The 23,463-nt window shown below is 43.1% G+C and overlaps 1 protein-coding gene across 4 annotated transcripts in view; it reads right to left on the reverse strand.

Annotated features, from left to right (window-relative positions):
* Window positions 1–6,884: 6,884 nt before the first annotated feature.
* Pde11 (Phosphodiesterase 11) overlaps window positions 6,885–23,463 on the reverse strand; it is a 646,106-nt gene continuing 629,527 nt past the window's right edge. For all 4 annotated transcript variants that reach the window (XM_075879467.1, XM_075879468.1, XM_075879469.1 and 1 more), the window contains exons 22-23: window positions 21,939–22,022; window positions 6,885–14,790 (exon numbers count right to left, since the gene is read on the reverse strand). In XM_075879467.1, the coding sequence (XP_075735582.1) occupies window positions 14,638–14,790; window positions 21,939–22,022 (237 nt within the window). In that variant the 3' untranslated portion in view covers window positions 6,885–14,637. The remainder of the gene's footprint in view (window positions 14,791–21,938; window positions 22,023–23,463) is intronic.

Genomic DNA, 23,463 nt, shown 5'->3' on the forward strand with positions numbered 1-23,463 from the left:
ATCATCATCATATGTTCAGGCTGACAATCATCATCTTCTTGGCACGAGCGCTTCTTGGTCGGGTCCGTTGCGCTTGTTCGTTCCCGAGTTCACGACGAATAAACCTCGTTACAACCGAGTCGTCATACATGGTGGAGGTGGATTGACGTTCCCAGTACCTCTCCTTACAACGCCTGCTCGCTGGAGCTCCGTTCAGGCCGCCGTTTGGACCCTCAGTCCGCCAACATGTCTCAGAGTGAGTGGGTGGATGCCCTTTCTGCTCCCGTCACTGCGCCGCAAGCCGTCACTGCGCCGCAAGCCCCTCCTCTTTACATCGTAAACCACCAGCGTGACCCTCCGATCTTCGCTGGTCTCCGCGGCGAAGATGTGGAGGACTGGCTCGATAACTACGAGCGAGTAAGCGCAACTAATCACTGGGACGACTCTAAGAAGTTCCGCCTAGTATCGCTTTATCTCACGGGCGTTGCCAAGACATGGTTCTTGAACCATGAGATCGACCTCACCGACTGGCCTGCCTTCAAGCAGCAGCTTCGCCAAGTATGCGGCACGCCAGCCGTTCGATCCGCTCTAGCGAGGAGGGCCCTAGATACTCGCCAACAACATCCCGGCGAGTCATACACATCTTATATCGAGGATGTCCTTGCGCTTTGCCAGCGCGTCAATTCTTCGATGTCCGAGTCGGAAAAACTGCGCCACATCTTGAAGGGCATCGGAAGCATTGCCTACAATGCCCTTGTTGCCCAGAATCCTTCTACCGTCACTGACGTCGTCTCTACGTGTCAGCGTCTCGACAAACTTGATTCTGTTCGCCTTCAGTCGGGCAATAGTGAACACCGTACAGCAGACCGGGACGTGCGTGACATGATACGGGAGATCATACGAGAAGAACTTCAATCAATGGGCATCTCACAACCTTCTCCATCTGTCACACAGCCTTCAAGCATGGCCCTCCGTCACATCGTAAGGGAGGAACTAACATGATTCACCGGTCCAGCCTACGTCCAGCCACCTCCGTCTAGCCCTCCAATGTACGCGCAAGTTGCGGCCGCGCCTCCTCGCAACGTAAACTCTACTTCACCGCTGCCATCATTCACGCCGGTTGCTGCTGCACCACCAGTCCACTTCCGGCCAATCCCACCCGACCCTCCGTCAGTCCACTTGAGTGCGCTATCTCCCGGTGCGCCGAACGCCCTCTACTACCCGCCTTGGCGCCCGTCTCACCCAACATGCTTTTACTGAGGATATCGTGGCCATATATCGCGCTTCTGCCGCAAGCGCCAGCAGGACGAGCGTCGCGGGTACGACATGCACGAACAGGACTTCTCCAGAGGGGATTCTTACGCTCGGCGTTATTCATCTGGACAGCAGCGGTCTCCATCTCCACCCGCGTCGACTGAGACGCGGAACACTTACCGTTCAAGCCGACGCCGATCACCTTCGCCCTTCCGTCGCTCCTCCTCTCCTCTTCGGCCAGCCTCGTTTACTACTGACAACCGGTCGGAAAACTAAATGATGCAGTTTTCGGAGGAGAAACTGCATGTAACAGTAGGACTCATATTCCTCCAGCACGCCCGTTCAACATGGTTTCTGTTACGGTGGAAGGAGTTCTCGTGGACGTTTTGGTGGACACCGGTGCTACAGTTTCTGTGATTAGGTATGATTTGTGCAAACGCCTGAAAAAAGTAATGACACCTTATAATGAACCCAATCTAGTCGAAGCCCAGGGGAACGCTATCCACCCTTTTGCTCTTTGTACTGCTCGTGTGTTTATTGATGACATTTTGCATTACATCGAGTTCACTGTGCTTACCCGGTGCTCTCACCAGCTAATTCTAGGGTGGGACTTCCTATCTTCTTCTTCAGCCGCTATATGTTGTGGTGAACGGATTCTGCACCTAACTAATACGGACTCCATGTCCGACGAAAGCGTCTGTCTACAAGCCTCTACGCCTGTTCGCTCGCGAAGATTTCGAACTACCGCCACATCAAGAACGAATTGTGACCCTGATCTCTAAGGACATCGACCACGGTGACGTCTTGGTGTCCCCTTCGTCGACTTGCGTCGCAAAAGGCATAGCCCTTGCATCAGGTGTCGTACGCTTTCACCATGGCTCCGCGCTCGTCCTTGCTACGAATGAAACGCCAGAGAAAGTTCTCCTGCCAGAGGGCACTGCAGTAGCCTGTGTTGTGGATGCTGAGCCTGTGAGCGTCACGCCACTTAACCCTGCCTCTACCAACGACCGTTCTATGAGTAAGCCTGCCTCATCCTCTCCCTTCACAGCTCTTATCAGTGATGACTTAACAGCTATGCAGGCGCAGCAGTTGCTTGCGTTATTAATGAAACACGCCGATTCTTTCGACACCTGCTCCTCAACGTTGGGCCGAACTACCACTGCTGCGCATCGCATTCAGACGGAGGGAACATCTATTGTACATCGCCGCCCGTACCGCGTGTCTCTCGCTGAGCGAAAAATCATCGAGGAAAACGTCGCTGACATGCTCCAACGAGAAATAATTCGTCCATCAACTAGCCCTTGGTCATCCCCTGTTGTTTTGGTACGAAAAAAAGATGGCTCCGTGCGCAATTGCGTTGATTACCGGGCACTTAACAACATCACACGCAAGGACGTATACCCCATGCCACGCATCGACGACGCCCTTGATTCACTGCAAGGCGCCGAATACTTTTCAAGCCTTGATTTGCGTTCTGGATATTGGCAAATTCCCATGCACGATGACGACAAAGAAAAAACAGCATTTGCAACCCCCGATGGCCTATACGAATTTAACGTGATGCCTTTCGGGCTCTGCAATGCCCCGCGACGTTTGAACGCATGATCGACACCGTCCTGCGTGGTCTGAAATGGAAGACGTGTCTCTGCTACCTCGATGACATTATCATCTTTTCATCAACGTTTTCTCATCACCTTAGCCGCTTGGATGACGTCCTAACATGCCTCGCTGGTGCGGGTCTGCAGCTCAACACTAAGAAGTGCCGTTTCGGCACCAAATCCATCAAGGTTCTCGCTCATGTCGTCAGCAAGGACGGTATTCGCCCTGACCCCGAAAAGATCGCTGCCGTCCTTCGATTTCCATGCCCCACAAGACTTAAGGATTTGCGAAGTGTTCTTGGCCTCGCATCATATTTTCGTCGCTTCATACGAAATTTCGCTTCAATAGCTGCGCCACTTCACAAACTACTTGCATTTAATGCACCCTTTGTGTGGTCCGAGGAATGTCAGTCGGCGTTTCACCTATTGAAGAAAGCTTTGACGTCAGAGCCTGTACTCTGCCATTTTGATGACACCGCCCCAACACTCCTGCATACCGACGCCAGCGGCTGCGGTATAGGTGCTGTTCTCCTCCAACGCGATAACTCTGAACGGGAAAGGGTCATCACATATGCTAGCCGAGTGCTAACTTCTACCGAAAAAACTATACCATCACTGAGAAGGAGTGCCTCGCTGTGGTTTGGTCCATACAAAAGTTCCGTCCTTATCTGTACGGCCGTCAATTCACCATCATAACGGACCACCACGCCTTATGCTGGCTTTCTACAACGAAGAACTTGTCAGGACGCTTGGGTCATTGGATTTTACGCCTACAGGAGTATCAGTTTCAGATTATTTATAAATCGGGCAAAAAAACATCAAGACGCCAACGCTCTTTCTCGTTGCCCACTACCTATGGCGTCGTTCGACACTCCAGCTGCCACCTCCAACGACACCAGTGCGGACGTGACTCCCACTTCTGTTGCCTTGCTCGCCTCGCTGTACCAACCGCCAATCGACGATGAACAACCCTTCAGTTCTCGCCAGCAGGCTGACCCGTATTGTCGGCGCATTATAGACCACCTTTCAGGAACTACGCGTCCACCCAATGCACGCCTTCGTCGACAACTCGAGCACTTCAAGTTTCAGGACGGTGTGCTGTATCATCACATATATCATCCTGACGGCCAACGCTGGGTACCTGTTCTGCCACGCGCTCTTCAACATCATGTACTTAACGCCTTTCATGACGATTTGGCTGCTGGCCACCTAGGCTTTCACAAAACCTACGACCGCATTCGAAGCCGCTTTTATTGGCCTGGGATATCTACCAGCGTAGCAAAGTACGTGGGTTCCTGCTCTCCATGCCAACTTCGCAAACTTCCGACATCTCCCCCGGCTGGTCAGTTACAGCCAATGACGTGCCCTACAACACCTTTTCAGGTCGTCGGTGTCGATCTTTATGGACCCCTTCCTGTTACTGGTGCTAAAAATAGATGGATAGTCACCGCCGTAGACCATATGACACGCTACACCGAGACAACTTCAGTAGCTACTGGTGCAGTATCGGGAGTTGCTGACTTCGTCCTTCAGGCCATAATACTACGTCATGGTGCTCCTCGTGTACTTCTGAGTGACCGTGGAAAGGTGTTCTTATCACAGCTTTTAGGTGAAGTTCTTCGCGTTTCTGGTACCACACACAAGATGGCGTCTAGCTACCATCCTCAAACAAACGGTCTGACCGAGAGATTTCATCGAACCCTTGCCGACATGATCGCCGTATACATTCAACCGGATCACAGAAACTGGGATAAACTTCTACCGTTCCTCACTTTCGCCTACAACACCGCTGTTCAGCGCACAACCGGCTACTCACCGTTTTATCTCGTTTACGGACGTTAACCTACTTTCTTTATCGATGTTTCCTTCTTCACCAGCAATGGCCCTACATCACCATCTTCTTGCGAAGAATATATTTCTCGCCTTGCCCAGTGCCGCCAGCGCGCTCGTATGAACACGGAAGCTACGCAACAAGCAAGGAAGGCCGTCTACGACACCTCTCATCGTGTGGTATCATTCCGACCGGGTGACGAGGTGCTGCTATTGACACCAATTCGCACACCTGGTCTCTGCGACAAGTTCCAGCCTCGATTCATCGGCCCATATGTTGTTTTAGAGCAGACTTCACCTGTCAACTATCGTGTGACGCCTTTTGTCGTGCCAGCTGACCGCCGTTACCGCAGCACCGAAATTGTACACGTTTCCCGCATGAAGCTTTTCACACGACGTTCCTCGTCACCTTGACTACCCGCCCGCAGGGGCCAGGCTGGCCGCTTCCACGGGGGGGGGGGGGGGGGGGGGTCAGTGTAGGCATCTATTATGCGCTTCATCCTCATCTGAACAGCAGTCAATCATCATCATATGTTCTGGCTGACAATCATCATCTTCTTGGCACGAGCGCTTCTTGGTCGGTCCGTTGCGCTTGTTCGTTCCCGAGTTCACGACGAATAAACCTCGTTACAACCGAATCGTCATAATATATATATATATATATATATATATATATATGGAATGAAGAGGCGGGCAGCACACTTGATAAAGGGTACTGCTTTTACTAACGTTTCAGCCCAGAATAAGACTACATAAAGTTAATAAAACATGTTCACTTGCAGCATAATTGAGTTTACCAGTTGCGCTTGTACATCTCTGTACGCGCATCCTTGGTGAGAGAGAGGGGAAGAAAGGAAAATAAGCAGAGCTGCGCTTGTGTGCTCATTTGCTGTACGAGTTGTATTTTGAGCTGCAAAAGTCAATTCAAGTTGAATGAACACCTACTAGCCCGACTATTATTTAGCCCCCATAGGGCAAAAAACCACAAACTTTTACCATCTTTCTGGTCCAAGGGATCAAGTAGCAGGGCAAGCTTAAACGCTGAGCTTCCCACTGCGCTCGAGTCCACTGCTTTATTCGTCGCTAGCTTGCAAGCTTCCAGCACCGCTCCAAGGTGCCATAAGCAAGGCTGCATGATCATGTTGATAGTGGGCTAAAGCGGAAAGCTTTTTTTTGCGCTTCAAGTACGGCAAAACTCAAACATTAAAAACAATTCCTCACACTCATAGGCTCGCAGCAGCTTCGACAGAGCAGCGGTGATGCTCGGTGAAAGAAAATTATTTTCTTGAAGCAGCAAGTGCTTTGACTGGTTCATTAAGAGCTCGCTCATTCGCCTTTGTAGTTGCATCGATGAGGTACAGCAGAAAAAAAAGCCTTAACAAGTGATGTAATGTTACAGTCCTCCTGTTCAGCGCTAGTCTGCTCTGCTATGCTACAGCAAAAGGCGCCAAAGTGTTACATAGGCGGCCCACACCGCTAAGAGCATCCAAGGAAAATGTTGTGTAAAACATCGTTGGTGCAAACTTAAAAGAACACAAAAGTGCAAACTTAAAAGAACACAAAAGAAGATAATCAAGAAAAATCTTCACAGCAGAAATATTGGAAGAGTTTCATATATGTAAGGTTCCTTCGCAATATTTTCATTGCCCCGTAACACATAACTGAGTGAGTACTGTGGTGAAGCAAAACTTGACCTTCATTGTTGGCTCCCCCAGCATGCATCCAACAGTGACGACTGTCGAAAGTAGAAAGTAGGGGGCCTGGTCCCGCTACTTTTCATCAGTGGGGGGCTAGCACCCCCCTTGACCCCCCCCGCCCCCCGGCTGATACGCCTATGCCAACCATTCACCACGAGTGTGTAGCTCTCTGGACAACCACCTGTTTTCTCAACTTTAAAAAACACATTTCCAGGGCAGGAACTTAAAAATGAAGAACATCATCACTAGAATTTTTATATTAATCTTTTGTAAAGAAGTTGACCAACCAAAAAAACTTTTGTGTCGAGCGGAATCAAATGCTTGCCTAGATATTACAACGAAAGAACATTACGAGCAGTATGAGCAAATACTAAAGTTAAATGTGTCTTTGTCAACTAATGAAGCTATTTCTTAGCTGTAGCATGAAGAAAAATAAAGCACTACCTTAATTCACTCCCAATCCAATAAATTCATGAAATTTTCTCATCTAAAAGATACACAAATGAAGAGGCCCATACAAGCAAGATACAGGAAGAAAGGACAGTATATATTTATAGATTAAACAGCAATAAATACACATTTGGTCACAGTAGAAATGTTGCTGAACATGGATAACCTACAACACCCACAACAGGATCACTAAGGGGATGAGAGGCAAGTGTCACAAGAACCGAGTGTTGATGCTGTATATTGTGTCAATGTGCAGAGATAGAGGGGATGCTGTGCTCACACCAAAACGCTTCTATTGCTGTGGGCAATGACTGTACAATATGGGTCTAACACATTACACATTTAAGAACTCCTGTCATGCTCTTCAACATGTATTTTTTTGCTGTAGGCAGCAAAATGTAACTGTCAGTTAAAAAAAATTTTCTGCAGCGTGCCATTTGCTGTACACATTGCCGAGCTGGTGGACACAGCACATTGGTATACAGGACGTATAAACATGAAAATTAAAACCATTGAGTGCAAACTAATCTAGCAGCTAGGGCATAAAAGTGCTCCCATTTTTAGTGCAGTAAAGTCAGGATGAGCCTGTTCAAAGGTGGGTATCAAATATTTATATGTACATGTGATACAAGATAAAATGCCACAATAAGGCTGAGCAAAAAGAAGGGGAAAAAGATATGACCAATGAAAAGAAAAATCAAATAATGGTGCGAAAAAAATTTTAGCATCTGGTGTCACATTTTGGGAAACCAGGTATAAGTGCTTTACATCTGCAATTTAGAAATGAGCTGAATAATAAAAAAAAATGATTTTTACTGGCAGCACAGATTGTCACAATATTACATTGCTGTGACATTGCCTGTGAATTGTAAGAGACAACAATTTTCATCGAAGGACTCAATTTTTCTTTCACAGGAAGACACCCAAGTTATTGAACCATAAAGAAAAAGACAAAAAGAGCATGGAAGCTACAAAATGCAAATTCTGTATGAGAAAAATGGTGTGTTCCTGATTATCGGTAAAAATTAGGCACCCCATATCCCTCTAAGTGCCAGCTAGGTTAAGATCAAACATATTTCATTAAGAGATTAGAGGCTGCACGAAATAAATTCCGATGAATAGAGAGCACCAAAATTTTTAGTAGTTGCCACACACACTGATATTATGAATGATTTTTGTTTGTATCAAACCTAAGTTGTGGCAAACACGGTAAAACATAAAATTGGCACTGATAATGCACACTACATACTTATTTTTCAGCTCAACATAACTATCTTTCTGTTTGACAATGCAGCAGTGTCACAGCTTTCATAGAAATCGCACTAGAATGTACACAAGGGAAACGTATGCAACAGGCCTCGTGAAGTTGAAGGTCGTGTAAGGCATCATTTTCATGATACAGACTACACAGGCCTGCTACACAAAAGCTTAACAACAAAAATTTAATAATGAATCAAGTGTCAAACTTCAGAGAAACCCACAATGAAAACATATTTGTTGCAATAACAACAGGTAAGCATTCATCTATGCCTACATGCAAAATATGCCTGCACACATGCAAGTACATTGGTATGTACACATTCCATTCTTAATTTACAAGCTCATCTAAGCCCATGCACACACACAAATGAAAAAATTATGCCTATGAACAGGACATAATGTCAGTTTCAAGTAGACATTTTTAGGGTATAGTAATGAGATTACTGCACTGTAAACAATTTTGAAATGTCAGTTTTTTTTTGGGGGGGGGGGGGAATAAAGAGTTTACTACTTTTTATACCATGTTTCTTGCCTTTGTAATGAACCTATCGTGTTCGCTAATGGTTTACACTACCTAGGATGAACTGTTTGAGCCTCTGTTGTAGTTAAAGGGGCCCTGCAACACTTTTTGAGCATGGTCAGAAAGTGCTGCCGATTGGTAGTAGAGGCTCCCGACAACTTGCGAGCCATATATTATAGCATAACACACGGCCTGGAATTCACAATAAATTATTAAAGTCAGCTAAAAATTGCTTTCTCTTCTCTCGACAAATCACAAAATAAGCCCAAAAATCACTCGTAGTAAGCCCATCGATCAGCCACTGATTTAAACATGGCGTGCTCGGTCGTTACAGAAATTGTCGCAGGAGGCCGCGACTTGTCCACGCGTGCGCGCACAATCACACGGAGAAATCGCGCATCCGAAAAAAAAAAGTGCTCAAGGTCACGAGGCGCGCGTGACGTTTTTATTTGTGCTTGCCATCCTTCTCGGCTTAGCTTACAGCGCTTTCGTCAGGACGAGGGAAGAGAGAATGCAATTGCAGCATGTGACCAATCTTTGTATCTCCACTTGCACTGGACGGATTTTTTAAATTGTTGCACCATTTAATTCGTGAGGCAATAAGCTTTTCCAAAGAGTTCATTCCATGGTTACATGAAAAAGTGTTTCAGGGCCCCTTTAAAACAATGATACCTCTGTGTGTATTTTTCTCGCTGCTTGCATCTCTAGTAAATGAAATACATAGAAATGATTGCTGATTCAAGATTGATCTTGCATGCAAATAATTCTTTTGCAAATTTTCAAAACTTTGTACCCTTTTACCATAGACAGTTGGCTTCTCGGCATCAGAGCTTACTGTAATTAAAATGTATAGCTCTCCTGTTTACATTTTTCTGCTGTTCAGTTGTACTTGCTTACAAACTCTTAAACTAGAGCATTTTTACTTGTCCTGTACTTTCAAACGTAACTGAAGCAACTCACTGAGGATACCCATGTGGGCGGTTAATAACACTGAAGCATTGCATAAGGAACACAGGAAACAACATCAACACAGCCTATTCTTGCAGTTGTGGTACATTCCAAGGGTAAAATACCCCTACACTGAGAAAAAAAATTCAGTACAGCTGAACATGCACACACACAAAGAAAATGTGAGAACAGATTCATATAGCAAGCATGTAAGAAGTCAATAACTCAGTGTTAAGCTAGCGTGTATGCTGAATAAGGTGCGATATATAGATTCAGTAGGAAGTAATATACATTTGGTAGATAAATGGCATGTCAAAATGTACCTCCAAATATCACTAACACTAAGTTGAACACTTTCTTTACTCAAGTTGGTTGCTTCGAAATTTCTCAATTGCGATGTTGTGAAAGTAATTCCAACTGCTTTGCAAGCTACACCAATGCTAATAACAGTCATGATGTCGAGTCAAACCTGACTAGACATTTGTCAGCTTACATAAATAAATCATGGTAAAATAACTGCATGAACATTAAAAACTATGATCCTAAATTAAAATTCAGTGAGATCCTGCGAGAAGCCTGTAATCACTGATTCTCGTTTCCTAGCACAGAATTCACCCACCAACATAAGAAGCAGATCACATAACCCAGGATGTATCTCAATGTTCTGAAATATATAAGCTGCACTAAAACACTCAAATGTTATCAGCACCACATGCCTGTTTTTCGCTTTACAATAATTTAACCAGAATCATTACCACTTCTGCATAAGCCAGTCACAAATTTTTTGCAACTTGCAATTCTAGAGGGCTCTCTTGGTGTAAAATTGCTTCGCTTCATACATGAGGTAGAGACGTGCCAATCAATCAGTGAGATATGACAAGACTATTTACAGATGAGGCACAAACACAGCAACTTTACAGTGCACATACATACGAAGTCACATGTACAAAGCAGCTTGTCTTTGAACATTGAAAGAGTATGAAAAGCAGCTCACTGCAAAACAAATAAATAAGGATGCATCATACTAAAAATGTAAAGAGAAGTTACACCACCTAAACAGTATACACATAGTTGAATAATATAAGAGCCATCATAAAGTCAGTTCGCAGGTAACAAGTGACAGGCATACTGACAAACACAAACACCAGTATTGAAGTACGGGCTCGGGCAAGTCAATTATTTTTTCAGCCGGCACCAAGAGTTCAAGGACCACTGTTCGCAAAAGTTTTATATAGACCTTCCATTCATCGTTAAAAACACAGGATAAAAAGGCTGCACATTACAAATACAACTTGTGCCACTCATGTACTAACTCATGTCCCAAGCTAAAGATTTTTTAAAAACACACCTGTGTAACAAACATGTAGGACACAATGAAAAAAAAATTTCTAGTGCAATGACACACCTGGCACATGCACCTAAGATTGATGTAAATGATAAATTTCAGGAATAGAAGAACAATATTTTTGAAAAAAATAAAAATGTGAACATTTGAGCCTTTATTTTTATTGTCACATTTATTGAGAAGAGTAAAGATTTGGGGAAGCAATAAATTGTGGAGAAGGTCTGACATTGCCAAGGACTCTCTGGCAGACAGCTGCAGACGTTTGCATGCTTGACAGATTGTTTTAGGCTGTATGCAATATAAAAAGAAGAAATTGTCAAGAAATAGATATATTGTGCTGACAACAGAGCATAAAATTGAGGCTAGATTTTGGGGTGGCAAATTCCACTTTGAATTCTATTGATAAGTGGTTCTCGAAAGGAGGTCTGCTGACCCTAGGGGGTTTGCGAACCCATTTCTATGATCCGCGATACCCTCACTCACGTTTTTCTTTAAGCGTGACTGTGCCACGTATTGATAAATAATCTGAAATGAAGTGATGTGGCACATTTGTTTCATGTTTTTGGTAGCAATAAAAAGCACCTGTTTCATGCTCAAGTTGTGTTAATTTACATATGTACCCATCCCCCTCCCTACCCTCCGCTGCAAAGGGTCCCCCATCACTTCCAGCAATCCACAAGGGGTTCATGACACATCCATGACTGAGAACCACTGCTATGGATGTGTGTCATTTGTTTGGATGCTGCCACACTACTGCTAAAACTGGTATTGAACACGTTCTACAGATAAGAAATGAAGAATTAAAATGACATGGAGCATCACAAAATGATAGAAGCCAGGTACTTGGATTTCTATGCTGAATCTGAAAAAAATGTACACCCACCAGTCGCCCCTTCTCTAGCAGAAACAGAAAAACAGAGTGATTATAAAGATAGTTCCCATTTTGTAAAGACTTGCAACACGCCATGTGCAACACAAAGATTGCTTCTATCAATATATGTTCCAATATGCTCTGTTGCCTCACAATATTCTTTCTTATCACAGCCCACAGAGCGAAATACAAGGAGCACATGAACATTGGGAAAAGTCTGTAAAGTATGCAAAGAATAAAGACAATCGCAGCTGCCAGCCTCTCTTACAACAGCAACTCAATTGCAATATTTCGAAATCGGGAGCCCGAGAGCAAGTTTTGTATGAACCACTCTATAGAGATTGCCTGCCTGTCAGTTGTGCCACCTGAAGCTGTCTAATGTTGATACAAATAATACCAATCTGTAGTGAGTGCTGAGCTCACTATGTAAATGATCTTGAAAAAATAACTGATCTTTTATCAACATCAATATGCACAATTTTCACAGCATCTGGTTTGTTATCTCAAAGCTTACTTTCTTAAACCAGACTGAAACACAGCCAGGTTGCCTGTATTTAACAGGCAGCTTGCCTGTATTTAACAGGCAGCTTGCATCAGTGGTTTTGGGAGGATTATGCAAGTTCAAAAGTAGAGTACATAATATGAGTACGTATTATGGTGTATGTTCAATGACAGAATTCTAAAACTTCACTGGAGCATTTTGAGAAAATAGCTGCAATTACCTCAAGGCTTCCTGCAGACCATATCGCAGTTCATTTGTTAAATCATTCCTGATACGTAATATGTCCGACTCATCTGTATATTTTAGTTTGTAGTAACTGACAATTGGCTTTGCCGAGACGCAACCATGCTCATAGCAAAGGGGCACTGCAACACATTTTGAGCATGGTCAGAAAGTGCTGCCGATCAGTAGTAGAGCCTCCTGAGAATGCGTGAGCCAAATAATATAGCACAGCACGCAGCCTGGAATTGACAATTAATTATCAAAATCAGCAGAAAATCGCTTTCTCTTCTCTCGAAAAATGACGAAAGACACTCAAAAATCGCGCGTAGAAAGCCATCTATCAGCCATTGGCTGATTTGAACATGGCGCGCTCGGTCACCACAGGAGGCCGTGATGTGTCCACGCGTGCGTGCGCCATAACACTGAAAAAGCCGTGTATTCAAAAAAAAAAAGAAGAAAAAGTGCTTAAGATCACGAGGCAAACGTGACATATTTTCTTTGCCCATGCACATTCCCCCCTGCTTAGCTTCTAGTGCTTTCATTGGGACGAGAGAAGAGAGAATGAGATTGCAGCGTATGACAAATCTTTGTAACTCCGCTCTTACAGAACGGATTCTTAAAATTTTTGCAGCGTTGAATTTGTGAGGCAATAAGCTCTTTTAGTGAATCCATTTTATGGTTACTCAAAAAAATGCTTCAGGGCCTCTTAAAGGGAGGATGCGTTCTCGGCTTGACCAGCTCAACTCTCTGTGCCCGTCCTTTGCAGTGAGACGGCCATCTCTCACTCAAATGGCTACAACCCGTGTTCAGTAGGCCTGTTTTTTCACAATAACATATGCCTGCATAGTCTCTGCTCCTGAGCTGTGAACATGCATCTTTCTTGCTTCTGCTAAACCGAGGTTAAAACAAGCTGAGTTGATATGCAACTAATACAAAGAAGCTACTGCTCACAAAAAGCAGAAACTAGACTCATTTTGAGTAAAATAATGCATTCAGCTGTTCTTTACGTTGACTAGCCTGCCCAGTTGAGGAGCCCTGAAAGACAGTCACTACCACACATGTTAAAAATATGTAGACTTGCACAGACTGTTGCAGTTAGGCAACGTGATGTTTACTACAGACAGGATACAATGATCTGACACTAATGAGCAGCCTGAGTGTCACACCTTGAACACCTACAAGATTAATCATAGACGTACGGAGCAGCGTCTAGCTGCTAGCCTTACTTTATAGAGACATATAAATGCAACATATGCCCATTTGTGAGCAAGTCTACCACAAGCCTTATTGTTTCTGCTCCTTGAGAGTGGAAGATGGTGGCGCATTAAAACAGGCTGTTACTGGAAAGCTGCTTTTAAAAACACCATGCAAACAAAAATTGTGAGCTCGGTTTCCTCATAGGGAACAACCCACTGCTTAAGACAGATTCAACACATCACTTCATAGATAAGCAGTTGTCAAACAAGTAATAAGAAATACTGCTGCTGGCTAGGAAAAATGGAGCTTGAATATTTGCCGAGATGGTAGCAAAAGTGCACTTGCAAGTTCATAATCACATGGACCTGATTATGAATGCACCTCCACTGTGCGATTGCACTAGCTGTAAATGCACCAGTATAGTCACAACATATGAGATGTCTTGACAAGCATATAATTTCTCTGCATTACTACGTCCAGTGACTGTGGGCACTGACGCAGTTTTTTCTCTTCACATTTTTTTTTAACTGTAAATCCCCACAGCATATGAAAAACACCAGCTAATGGGGACTTAAAAACAGGGAAGATCCCTATTCTTATGGAGTTTAACAGTGTCATGTCATCACATTATGGCACTGTACTAAATCGCAGACTCAGCATTTATTGACAAGCTTTAGGTGACTTGTCTTATATATGTATTGAGTGTGTGAACACCAAGATTTGCTCAAGCTGATTGTATTTGGCATGTCAGATGTTCTGTATTGGCACAGGAACAATACGTGATCTGAGCCAGTCAAGCTGAACCAACACAGCCAAGCCGTATGTGAAGGGCCTTGTGTCTCATTGGCAGGACATATGAGCTTGTCAAGCTTGCCTGGCTTGCTGATCATAAGGTCATGTGGTGCAGCAATGCAAGGCATATTACTGAAAATGCCACACAGTTGAACAGGTTGAATGTGACTTCCTATGTCTTTTTCCTGGCATCAGCATCATCACTATCACTACGATCTCCGTTGACACTAGCGGCATGTTCATCAGCCAGCCGTTTCCATTCCATACGGTTGAGCTCGACACCTTCCAGCAAGGGGTAGAGTCGGTCATTCAGTGCAGAGAAAGACTGTTGAACGAAAAGAAGCAACAGCAACATGTCACTTGTGAGAGACTAGCTAGTAAACATTCTTGCTATAGTTAAGCCTAAAATAAGCATTACAAACTTGCACAGTTGAGGGTAATAGGTGAATATACGTTAAAGATTAAGTCAGAAAGTTGTACATGATATGGCTTGGGCACTATTTCTTCCAATCACCATGAGCCTTTTAAAGAAATATACTGGAAATCTTGCCTCATGGTGGCCTTTGAAATCCGTTTCACAGTGCATTCGGTGTTGTGTTGCAATTGTTTTCAAGATACAACATTTAAGACTAACAATTCTCTTGTATCTGATCTTGTTTTCAAGATACGACATTTGACATTTTAAACTAGCAATTATCTTGTATCTGACAAAGTTTGGCCTAGCTGGGACCACACAAATATTCTATGTGCGACTTTGTCTGTCAAGCCAATCAGAATGCAAAGCCAATGTGCCACTGTCACATGACTAAACATCCTTTCTGATGTGAAAAATTTTTCTCAGCTCAAATAACATTTTAATTATCTTGATCTTCATGTTCCCACTTCCACTACAATATCACGGCATTCCACTTTATCAGGGAAGGTGATGACATGCTTAACTTGTGTTGCACGGACCCTTTAAAATGGGGAATCCTCACTTTTATGTGAATTAAATGAGTGACACTCAGGTTTCATTTCTTTTTTTGTGTGTGTTTTCAATATTACTTTGACTACTACAGAAAAAGCAGCAAGAGAAACCAGCAGAATCTATTAAGAAGTATTGCTTTTTGAAAGTACCTCATGCCGTTGTTAAAGAAGTATACAGAGTAATATGGTTTCACCCACCTACTGCCTCATCCTGAAGGAATGATACCGTTTTCTAGTATAGAAAATTAATCCCAAATAGTATGCAATGTTCAAAGTATAGGAGTCTATGAAGATCACTGTAATTTGGACATGGTTTCGTGCAGTCACAAGTGATATCTGATGAAACTATGGTGTTGACTGGCATATTTCCAGGAATGCTACAAAGGCCCCACACGGAAACAGCACCATGCCGACGTTTCCTAATCTACTGTTCAACATGCAGGCTTTTCCAGTGCTCCTGCTGTTGTGGTCAACGGTTGCCATTGCCAGCCCGATAATCGTTTCTGCTGCGCCGATAGCGCCGATAGTGCTTTCGTCAGTGATTGACTCCGGGCATGTGCACTTCCCGGCTAAACTTGTTTCGGCCATCGACTTCGGACTGCCAACCGCACCGACCTTCACATCACTCCCGGCGAAGAATTTGAGCTGCTGAGCTGCTGTTACTACCTATCTTTCTTCAGTGGACACGAGAACAGCACCACGCCAACGTTTTCTAATCTACTGTTCAGCATGCAGGCTTTTCCAGTGCTCCTGCTGTCGTGGTCAACGGTTGCCATTGCCAGCTCGATAATAAACGTTCTAGCTGCGCCGATAGCGCTGATAGTGCTTTCATCCGTGATTGACTCCGGGCATGTGCACTTTCCGGCTAAACTTGCTTCGGCCATCGACTATGGACTGCGCCGCGTCGACCCTGACATCACCCCCGGCGAAGAATTTAAGCTGCTGCTACCACCGATCTTCCATCAGTGGACACGGGAGCAGCACCAGGCCAACATTTCCTAATCTACTGTTCAACATGCAGGTGTGTAAAACATTACCACTTTTTGCTAGGAAGTCAGATGATGCCTTTTTGGTAGTGTTCCCATGTCCACGAACACTTTGCACAATTTTGTTGGACTGTATTTCAATGTTTTTACTTTTACTACGCTCTAGTGAGATTGAAACAAATCCAGGACCCACTACTCGCTCTGAAAATCTTTTAGATATTGAGTCGTTGCCGGAAAACCCAACCGAGCAGGTGTCCGTTTTCTTTAAAGTAATCAAGGATATTCATACGAGATTGTTACAAAGTGCAAAGGTTCAGAACGAATTAGCTGCTGACATAAAGTATATTAAATGTAGCCAAAGGCCATAGAGGCAAAAGTTATGGTTGTACAGAAGCGCCTGGATGATCTCGAGCAAAAATCTGAAATCCTTGACAAAGTTAAGGAAGAGTTATCTGAAAAGCGTGTTTCGGTCAACAACCTTGAAGCACGTAATACTTCATTTCAGTCACGACTTGAGGACTTAGAAGACCGCTCACAGTACAATAATCTTGTCTTCTATGGCATTCCCGATTCTAAAGAAACATGGCAGGAGACAGAAGCCAAACTAACTGCTGAAGTAAAGTCCGTTCTTGGTTCCTTCAGAGGCAGCCAAATTGAGAGGGTGCACAAGTTGGGCTCCTTCTATCCCACAAAATCCCACACAATTGTCAAGCTTACTGGCTTTAAATCTAAAGAGCAACTCCTAGCCCTCCGAGGCCAAATAAAACAAATGAACATTGGTGTCTCCAATGATTTTTCACCAACCAATCGTCTTGCCCGCAAAAAGCTAATTGAATTCTGTAACAATCAGCCTAATCCTGCCTCCTTTAAACTCCGCTACAATAAGCTGGTAGGAAACAACAACTGCTACGTTTATAATGCTAGCCTTGGCATCGTCGAAGAATTGTAATCACAAGCTTCTCCTGTAGGTCGCACTCGACATCCCCCTACAAATAGTGCACCACAGGGAAGTGAGAAGAGCGGTGGTCTATTATCATCTTCCACAGCTCACCTTTCCATCCTTCATTCTAACACGAGAAGCATTGCAATTAAATCTGACTCCTTATTATTCGCGATAGATTCATACAGGGCTCATGTAATTGGCCTCACGAAAACATGGCTTTCTTCAAATGCGCATGAAAATAAATTGTTTCATAATGTACAAAGCTTTACTGTCCATTGCTGTGAACCCACCTCGCGTCAAGGTGGAGGCGTGCTCCCGGCCATCTCTAAATGCATTCCATCGTCATGTATACAGATTAATCAAGACATCGAAATAGTATGGGCTCTACTAACAATCCGTCACTTAAAAAGTATCTTAGGGGTGTGCTATCATTCCCCTTCATCTGCACAAACATTCTTAAGTGAATTCCCCGATTCAATAAACATAGTTGCTTCACGTTTTCCTTTAATGCCTTTGTTCTTAGTAGGGGATTTTAATCTCCCTAACATAAATTGCACCACTGATCCACCATGCTTATCACCCTTTTTGGCCCATGCCAAGGATTTCATAGAGTAACGAGCACTGCCTCAAATATACTTGTCTTAATTTTGACTAACACACCCACCATAGCTTTTGAAATCACTTATCTGCCCACTAGCAGTGATCAATCTCTGCTTGTTTTTCACCTAAAAATGCCACATCCCAAACAAACTAATAAGAAAAAGGTGATATGTCATTTCAAGAGGGGAAATTTCAATTCCATTATAGCTGGCTTATCTAATTTCATTGATTCCTTTTTTTCTCAATTCGATGATCACTGTGTACAAGTGAACCGAGATCTTTTTGCTGCAAAAGTAGATTAACTCACGAAAAATACATTCCTAACCATATCATTATCTCTAATCAGAAGGCACCATGGTACAACGCCTACATCAGACGACTATCTAACTGTAAAAAACGACTTCACAAATCTGTGAGACCAACACCTACACAAAAACATCGGGTCATTTACAAGGCTGCACACAATGCTTACATTGCCGCCCTGAAATCCTCTGTTTCACTTTTTTTCTCAAACAGTGCCAGAAATGCTCTCAACCAATGTACCCAAATTTTGGCACCTAGTTAACCCTTTGCCAGATAACAGCATAGCTCTAGTAAATAATTTTGACTATCCAGTTCCTACTAACATGTGTGCCGATCTTGTTAATGACACTTTCAAAAATAACTTTTTTTAGTTGGTAACATCATTCTGCCTCATGCCCAGACTGCTGACTATATCGTCATGCCCCCAATTTCCATCAATCCTTCCGGTATTGCTAAAGTTATAAATAACTTGCCCATTCACTCTTCTCCTGGCCACGACAATATAGGTTCTACGTTTCTAAAGAGCATTATTACTTACAGTTATTGATACTAACAAAAATCTTTCAACAATCTTTAGATACATCAACTATTCCTACACAATGGAAAATCGGGTAATAAACACTCTCTGAATAAGTATCGTCCGATTTCTCTAACAAGCACTGCCTGTAAACTATTACATGTAATTTTCACCAAACTCATTACCTTTCTTGAATCTAACTGTTTTTACGTTTGCACAACATGGCTTCCGCAAACATTTTTCATGCGACACACAACTCATATCATTCACTCACAAACTGCATCGAATTTTGGACCGATCATCATATGCCGACTGTATTTTTTTTTAGACTTCTGTAAGGCTTTCGACAAAGTCTGTCACCAACTACTACTTTTCAAATTGAGCCTACTAAACCTTGACAATAATTTACTGAAGTGGATTGAGTGTTTTTTATCTAACAGGATTCAGTACGTTACTGCTAACAATCACAATTCGTCATCTGCTGCGGTCCACTCAGGAGTACCGCAAAGGTCGGTCCTTGGTCCACTTCTCTTTCTTATTTATATTAACTACCTCACGTCTTCTATTTCTTCTAACATTCATCTTTTCGCAGATCATTGCGTCATTTTTCGTGAAATAACCTGTGATAATGACATTTCATTCCTTCAATCTGATCTTAACACCATAGCAGCCTGGTGCAGCACATGGCGAATGGACTTAAACATTGGCAAATGTAAGGTAATGCCTGCAACAAGATCACCCAACACCCCGCTAACATACTACTTAAACAACGTCTCGCTCGATCCGGTCAACTTGTATAAATACTTGGGTGTTCTTATCACAACAAACCTATCTTGGGCACCTCACATCAAATACATTACTAATAGTGCCGATTGCATGTTAGGCTACATACGTCGTAACTTTTCAAAAGCACTATCAGCATTAAAATTACTCGCATGTAAAACATTGGTAAGATTCAAACTCGAATATGCTGCCTCTTATGTGCGGGATCCTTACCATGATAACTTGATCCACTTCACTAGAACTTGTACAGAATAACTCTGTCCGTTTCATACTGTCCAACTATAATCGCATTGCCAGTATAACATCAATGAAATCCAACCTAGACCTCCCTTCACCTACATCCCATTGTAAAATATTCCACCAGGCCGCTTTTCACAAAATATTCCATCATCCCACCCTTCATGACCAACTAATCCTCAATCCTCAGTACATATCTCATTGTATCGACCATCGTCATAAGGTTGGCATTGCAATATGCAACTCGCAGAGTTTTTATCGATCATTCATACTTCGTACATCAGCAGATTAGAATCATCTACCTGAAGACATAGTAACTATTACTAATAACCATCTTTTCTGTCAAGAATTAACTAATTTTGTATAATTAAAAACTGCACAAAGCATTATGTTATGTATTTTATGTATTATGTTATGTATTTTACGTATTATGTTCATATTGTATTGAAGTCGTCGTCTTTACACAGCTGATATTGTATAATGAGTAGTTTTTATTCGTTGAATAACTTATTTTCATGCTGTTTTTTGTTCCTTCTAAACTTATAACCACTCCCCTCCATAATGCCACATTGCCTTGAGAGTAAATAAAATGAAAAAAAAATTGAAATGAAATTACCATGACTCTTAATACACATACAGCCAAAGCACTGTTTTAAATTGCTATCTTCCTTCATGACACAGTCATAAAATCAAATGTAAACTAATAGATTTAAGCTTGGTCATGCCTACATAAACATACTGGAAGAAATCTATGGTGGTTCTACAGCCACCATAGTTCCCCATAAACATAGCAACAGAATCTCAATAAAGAAAGATGTAACGCAGGGAGACACGATCTCTTCAATACTGTTCACCGCTTGTTTTCAGAAGGTTTTCAGGACCCTAGACAGGGAAGAGTTAGGGATAAAAGTCAATAGAGAGTATCTTAGTAACCTGTGATTCGCTGATGACATTGACTTGAGGGGACGAATTATAGCTCACGATTACTGAACTGGGCATGGAAAGCATAAAAGTAGGTCTGAAAATTAGTATGCACAAAACTAAAGTAATGTGCAACAGTCTTGGCAGAAAACAGCATTTTGCGATAGGTGGAGAGACGATGTCTACCTAGGACAGGTAGTACCATGGAGCCAACCATGAGAGTGAAATAACTAGAAGAATATGGGTGGGGTGGATCACATTCAGCAAGCATTCTCAAATCATGAATAGTAATCTGCCACTAACCCTCAAGAGGAAGGTATATAACAGCTGCATCTTGCTGGTACTTACCTATGGAGCAGAAACTTGGAGGCTTACAAAGAAGGTTCAGCTTAATTGTGGATGACGCAGTGAGTGATGGAAAGGAAAATGATAGGTGTAACCTTAAGAGATGAGAATAGAGCAGAGTGGGTCAGGGAACAAACCGGGGTAAAGGATATCATAGTTGAAATCAAGAAGAAGAAATGGACATGGGCTGAGCACATAGAACGTAGGTAGGATAACTGCTGATCATTAAGGGTAACTGACTGGATTCGCAGAGAAGGCAAACGCACAAAGGAAAGATAGAAAGTTAGGTGGGATGATGAGAATAAAAAGTTCGCAGATATGGCAACGGAAACCACAAGACCGGGTTGATTGGTGGATCATTGGAGAAGCCTTTGCCCTACAAGGAGCATAGCATGGTTGATGGTAATGATGATGATGGTCGTGAGCTTGCTTGCTCAGTGGAATTGGTCTGATATTGGCCAGGATTAAAATTGCTTATTGAACAAATGTGATTTCAGAGGTTTTGAATTCCCGTGAAATGCACGGAAGTAAATTTTTATTCTTCCTTCAAGCTGGTTGGCCTTATTAATCAACTGCACATGGTCAAACATGTCACTGCTTGCATCATTGTAGGAATGTCACACATTAGAGCTCACAGGTCACCTCGTCATAGCTATGTGCTGAAACAATTACCCTATTTCTGGAGTGTTTCGGCGGAGAATTCATTGAAGGCAATTGTGCATGTCCACAAAAGTTCGCATGTGTGCGAGGTCAGATAATTCATTGTTACTGCTGTACAACCCATCCCCAATATATGTATCGGCTGAAAGTAACCATATATTGGAGGATCTTGTGCCAGAAATCTTACGTGTGACTCTACTCTTGTCACTCACCTTATACAATGGCAGGCAGATGGAGTCAATAAAGCCCAGTTGCATAGCTGGAAGCTGGTCTTTTTTCTCCCTATTCATCATGTCCTGTGCAAAAGCATCAGTAAAAGGACAAATAATTTAGGTCTCAAACATGTTCTGCGCATACAAAGTATGACAAAAGATGAGAGTTTCAATGCAACATTACAACCATTTAACCACACATTATTGCAAGTCTGTTTGTTTATGGATTTCAACATCCCAAAGAAACTCGGGCTATGGGAGATGCCGCAGCGGAAAGCTCCGAAAGCTCCTGGGGCTCTTTAATGTTCAGGGAAATCGCACGCCTTAGGCATTCCACCTCTATTGAAATGTGACTGCTTTGGTCGAAATTGAACCCATGTCCTTTGCATCAGCAGCCAAGCACCATAATCACTGTGCCACTGCAACAGACTTTTATTATTGCAACCCTAGTTCCACAAACATGCATGTTTGTGGATCAAGCCTGATAGTCAAGAAACAGCCACAAAATGACAAGCATATACACTAATATGTCTCTGCCTTCTCTCATAGAATTAAATAATAATTACAGTAAGCTCCCAAAAAATGAAACTCGCTTAAATGAAAATGCCTCATTAATGGAACTAAGCGGGCTCATATGGCTGGATTTCTATGTGTTGTGCAGTAAAATTCATTGGTTAACAGAAACAGTGCTTATTGGTCACGTACGGTTAATGGCACAAACTCTGCAGTCAGCATAGACTTGCTCATGCCAAAGGCAGTCTCACAACCATAGCAACACCTTGAGATCGAGACAAGCCAATCCAGTAGCCATTCTCGCTTGTGGCTGTGGGAGCTAAGTCGGCGAGTCAATTGTGAATTAGGCCTACTTGTGTGGTGCAATGCGGTGGATCATGGTATTATTTCAGCCTAATGAAAAGGAAGCGGCCACACCATACACTCTCGCTTGAAAAAAAGCTGTAAATTCTTCAGGAGCTCGATTGAAGCGGCCTGCCCTAGATGTAGGTGCCAAAAAAATACATCCCGAAATCTACGCTGTCGCAGATCTGTAAAGATGGAGAAAAGATTGAAAGCACCGTTAAGAATAAGACCTTTACATCTAAACGGATGCGGACAATGCCTTATGAACAACTGGAAAAGTTCTTTTCCTGTGGTTCAAGCGTGCACAGAGTTCCAACTTGCCCATAAGTGGACCGATTCTCGAGCAGAAAGCTCGAGAGATTGCCATGCAAATGGGTGTTAAGAACTTTGTCCTAAGCGACGGATGGCTCAGCCGCTTCAAAACATGCCATGGCCTAGTCTTCAAAGCAATCGCAGGTGAGAGTGGTGCAGTCAACAGGGACATTTGCACCGACTGGCAACAGGGGCGGTTTAAGAAAATTTTTATGAACTTTGAACCACGAGACATGTTCACCGTCAACGAGATTATTCCTTCTTATAAGGTGCTTCTATCAAAAACTCTCACCTTCAAAGGCGAAGGCTGTAGTGGAGGAAAATGCAGTCAAGATCACATTACTGTGCTGGTGGG

Source organism: Rhipicephalus microplus, chromosome X, assembly GCF_043290135.1.
Source record: "Rhipicephalus microplus isolate Deutch F79 chromosome X, USDA_Rmic, whole genome shotgun sequence".
In the NCBI taxonomy this organism is placed as follows: domain Eukaryota; kingdom Metazoa; phylum Arthropoda; class Arachnida; order Ixodida; family Ixodidae; genus Rhipicephalus; species Rhipicephalus microplus.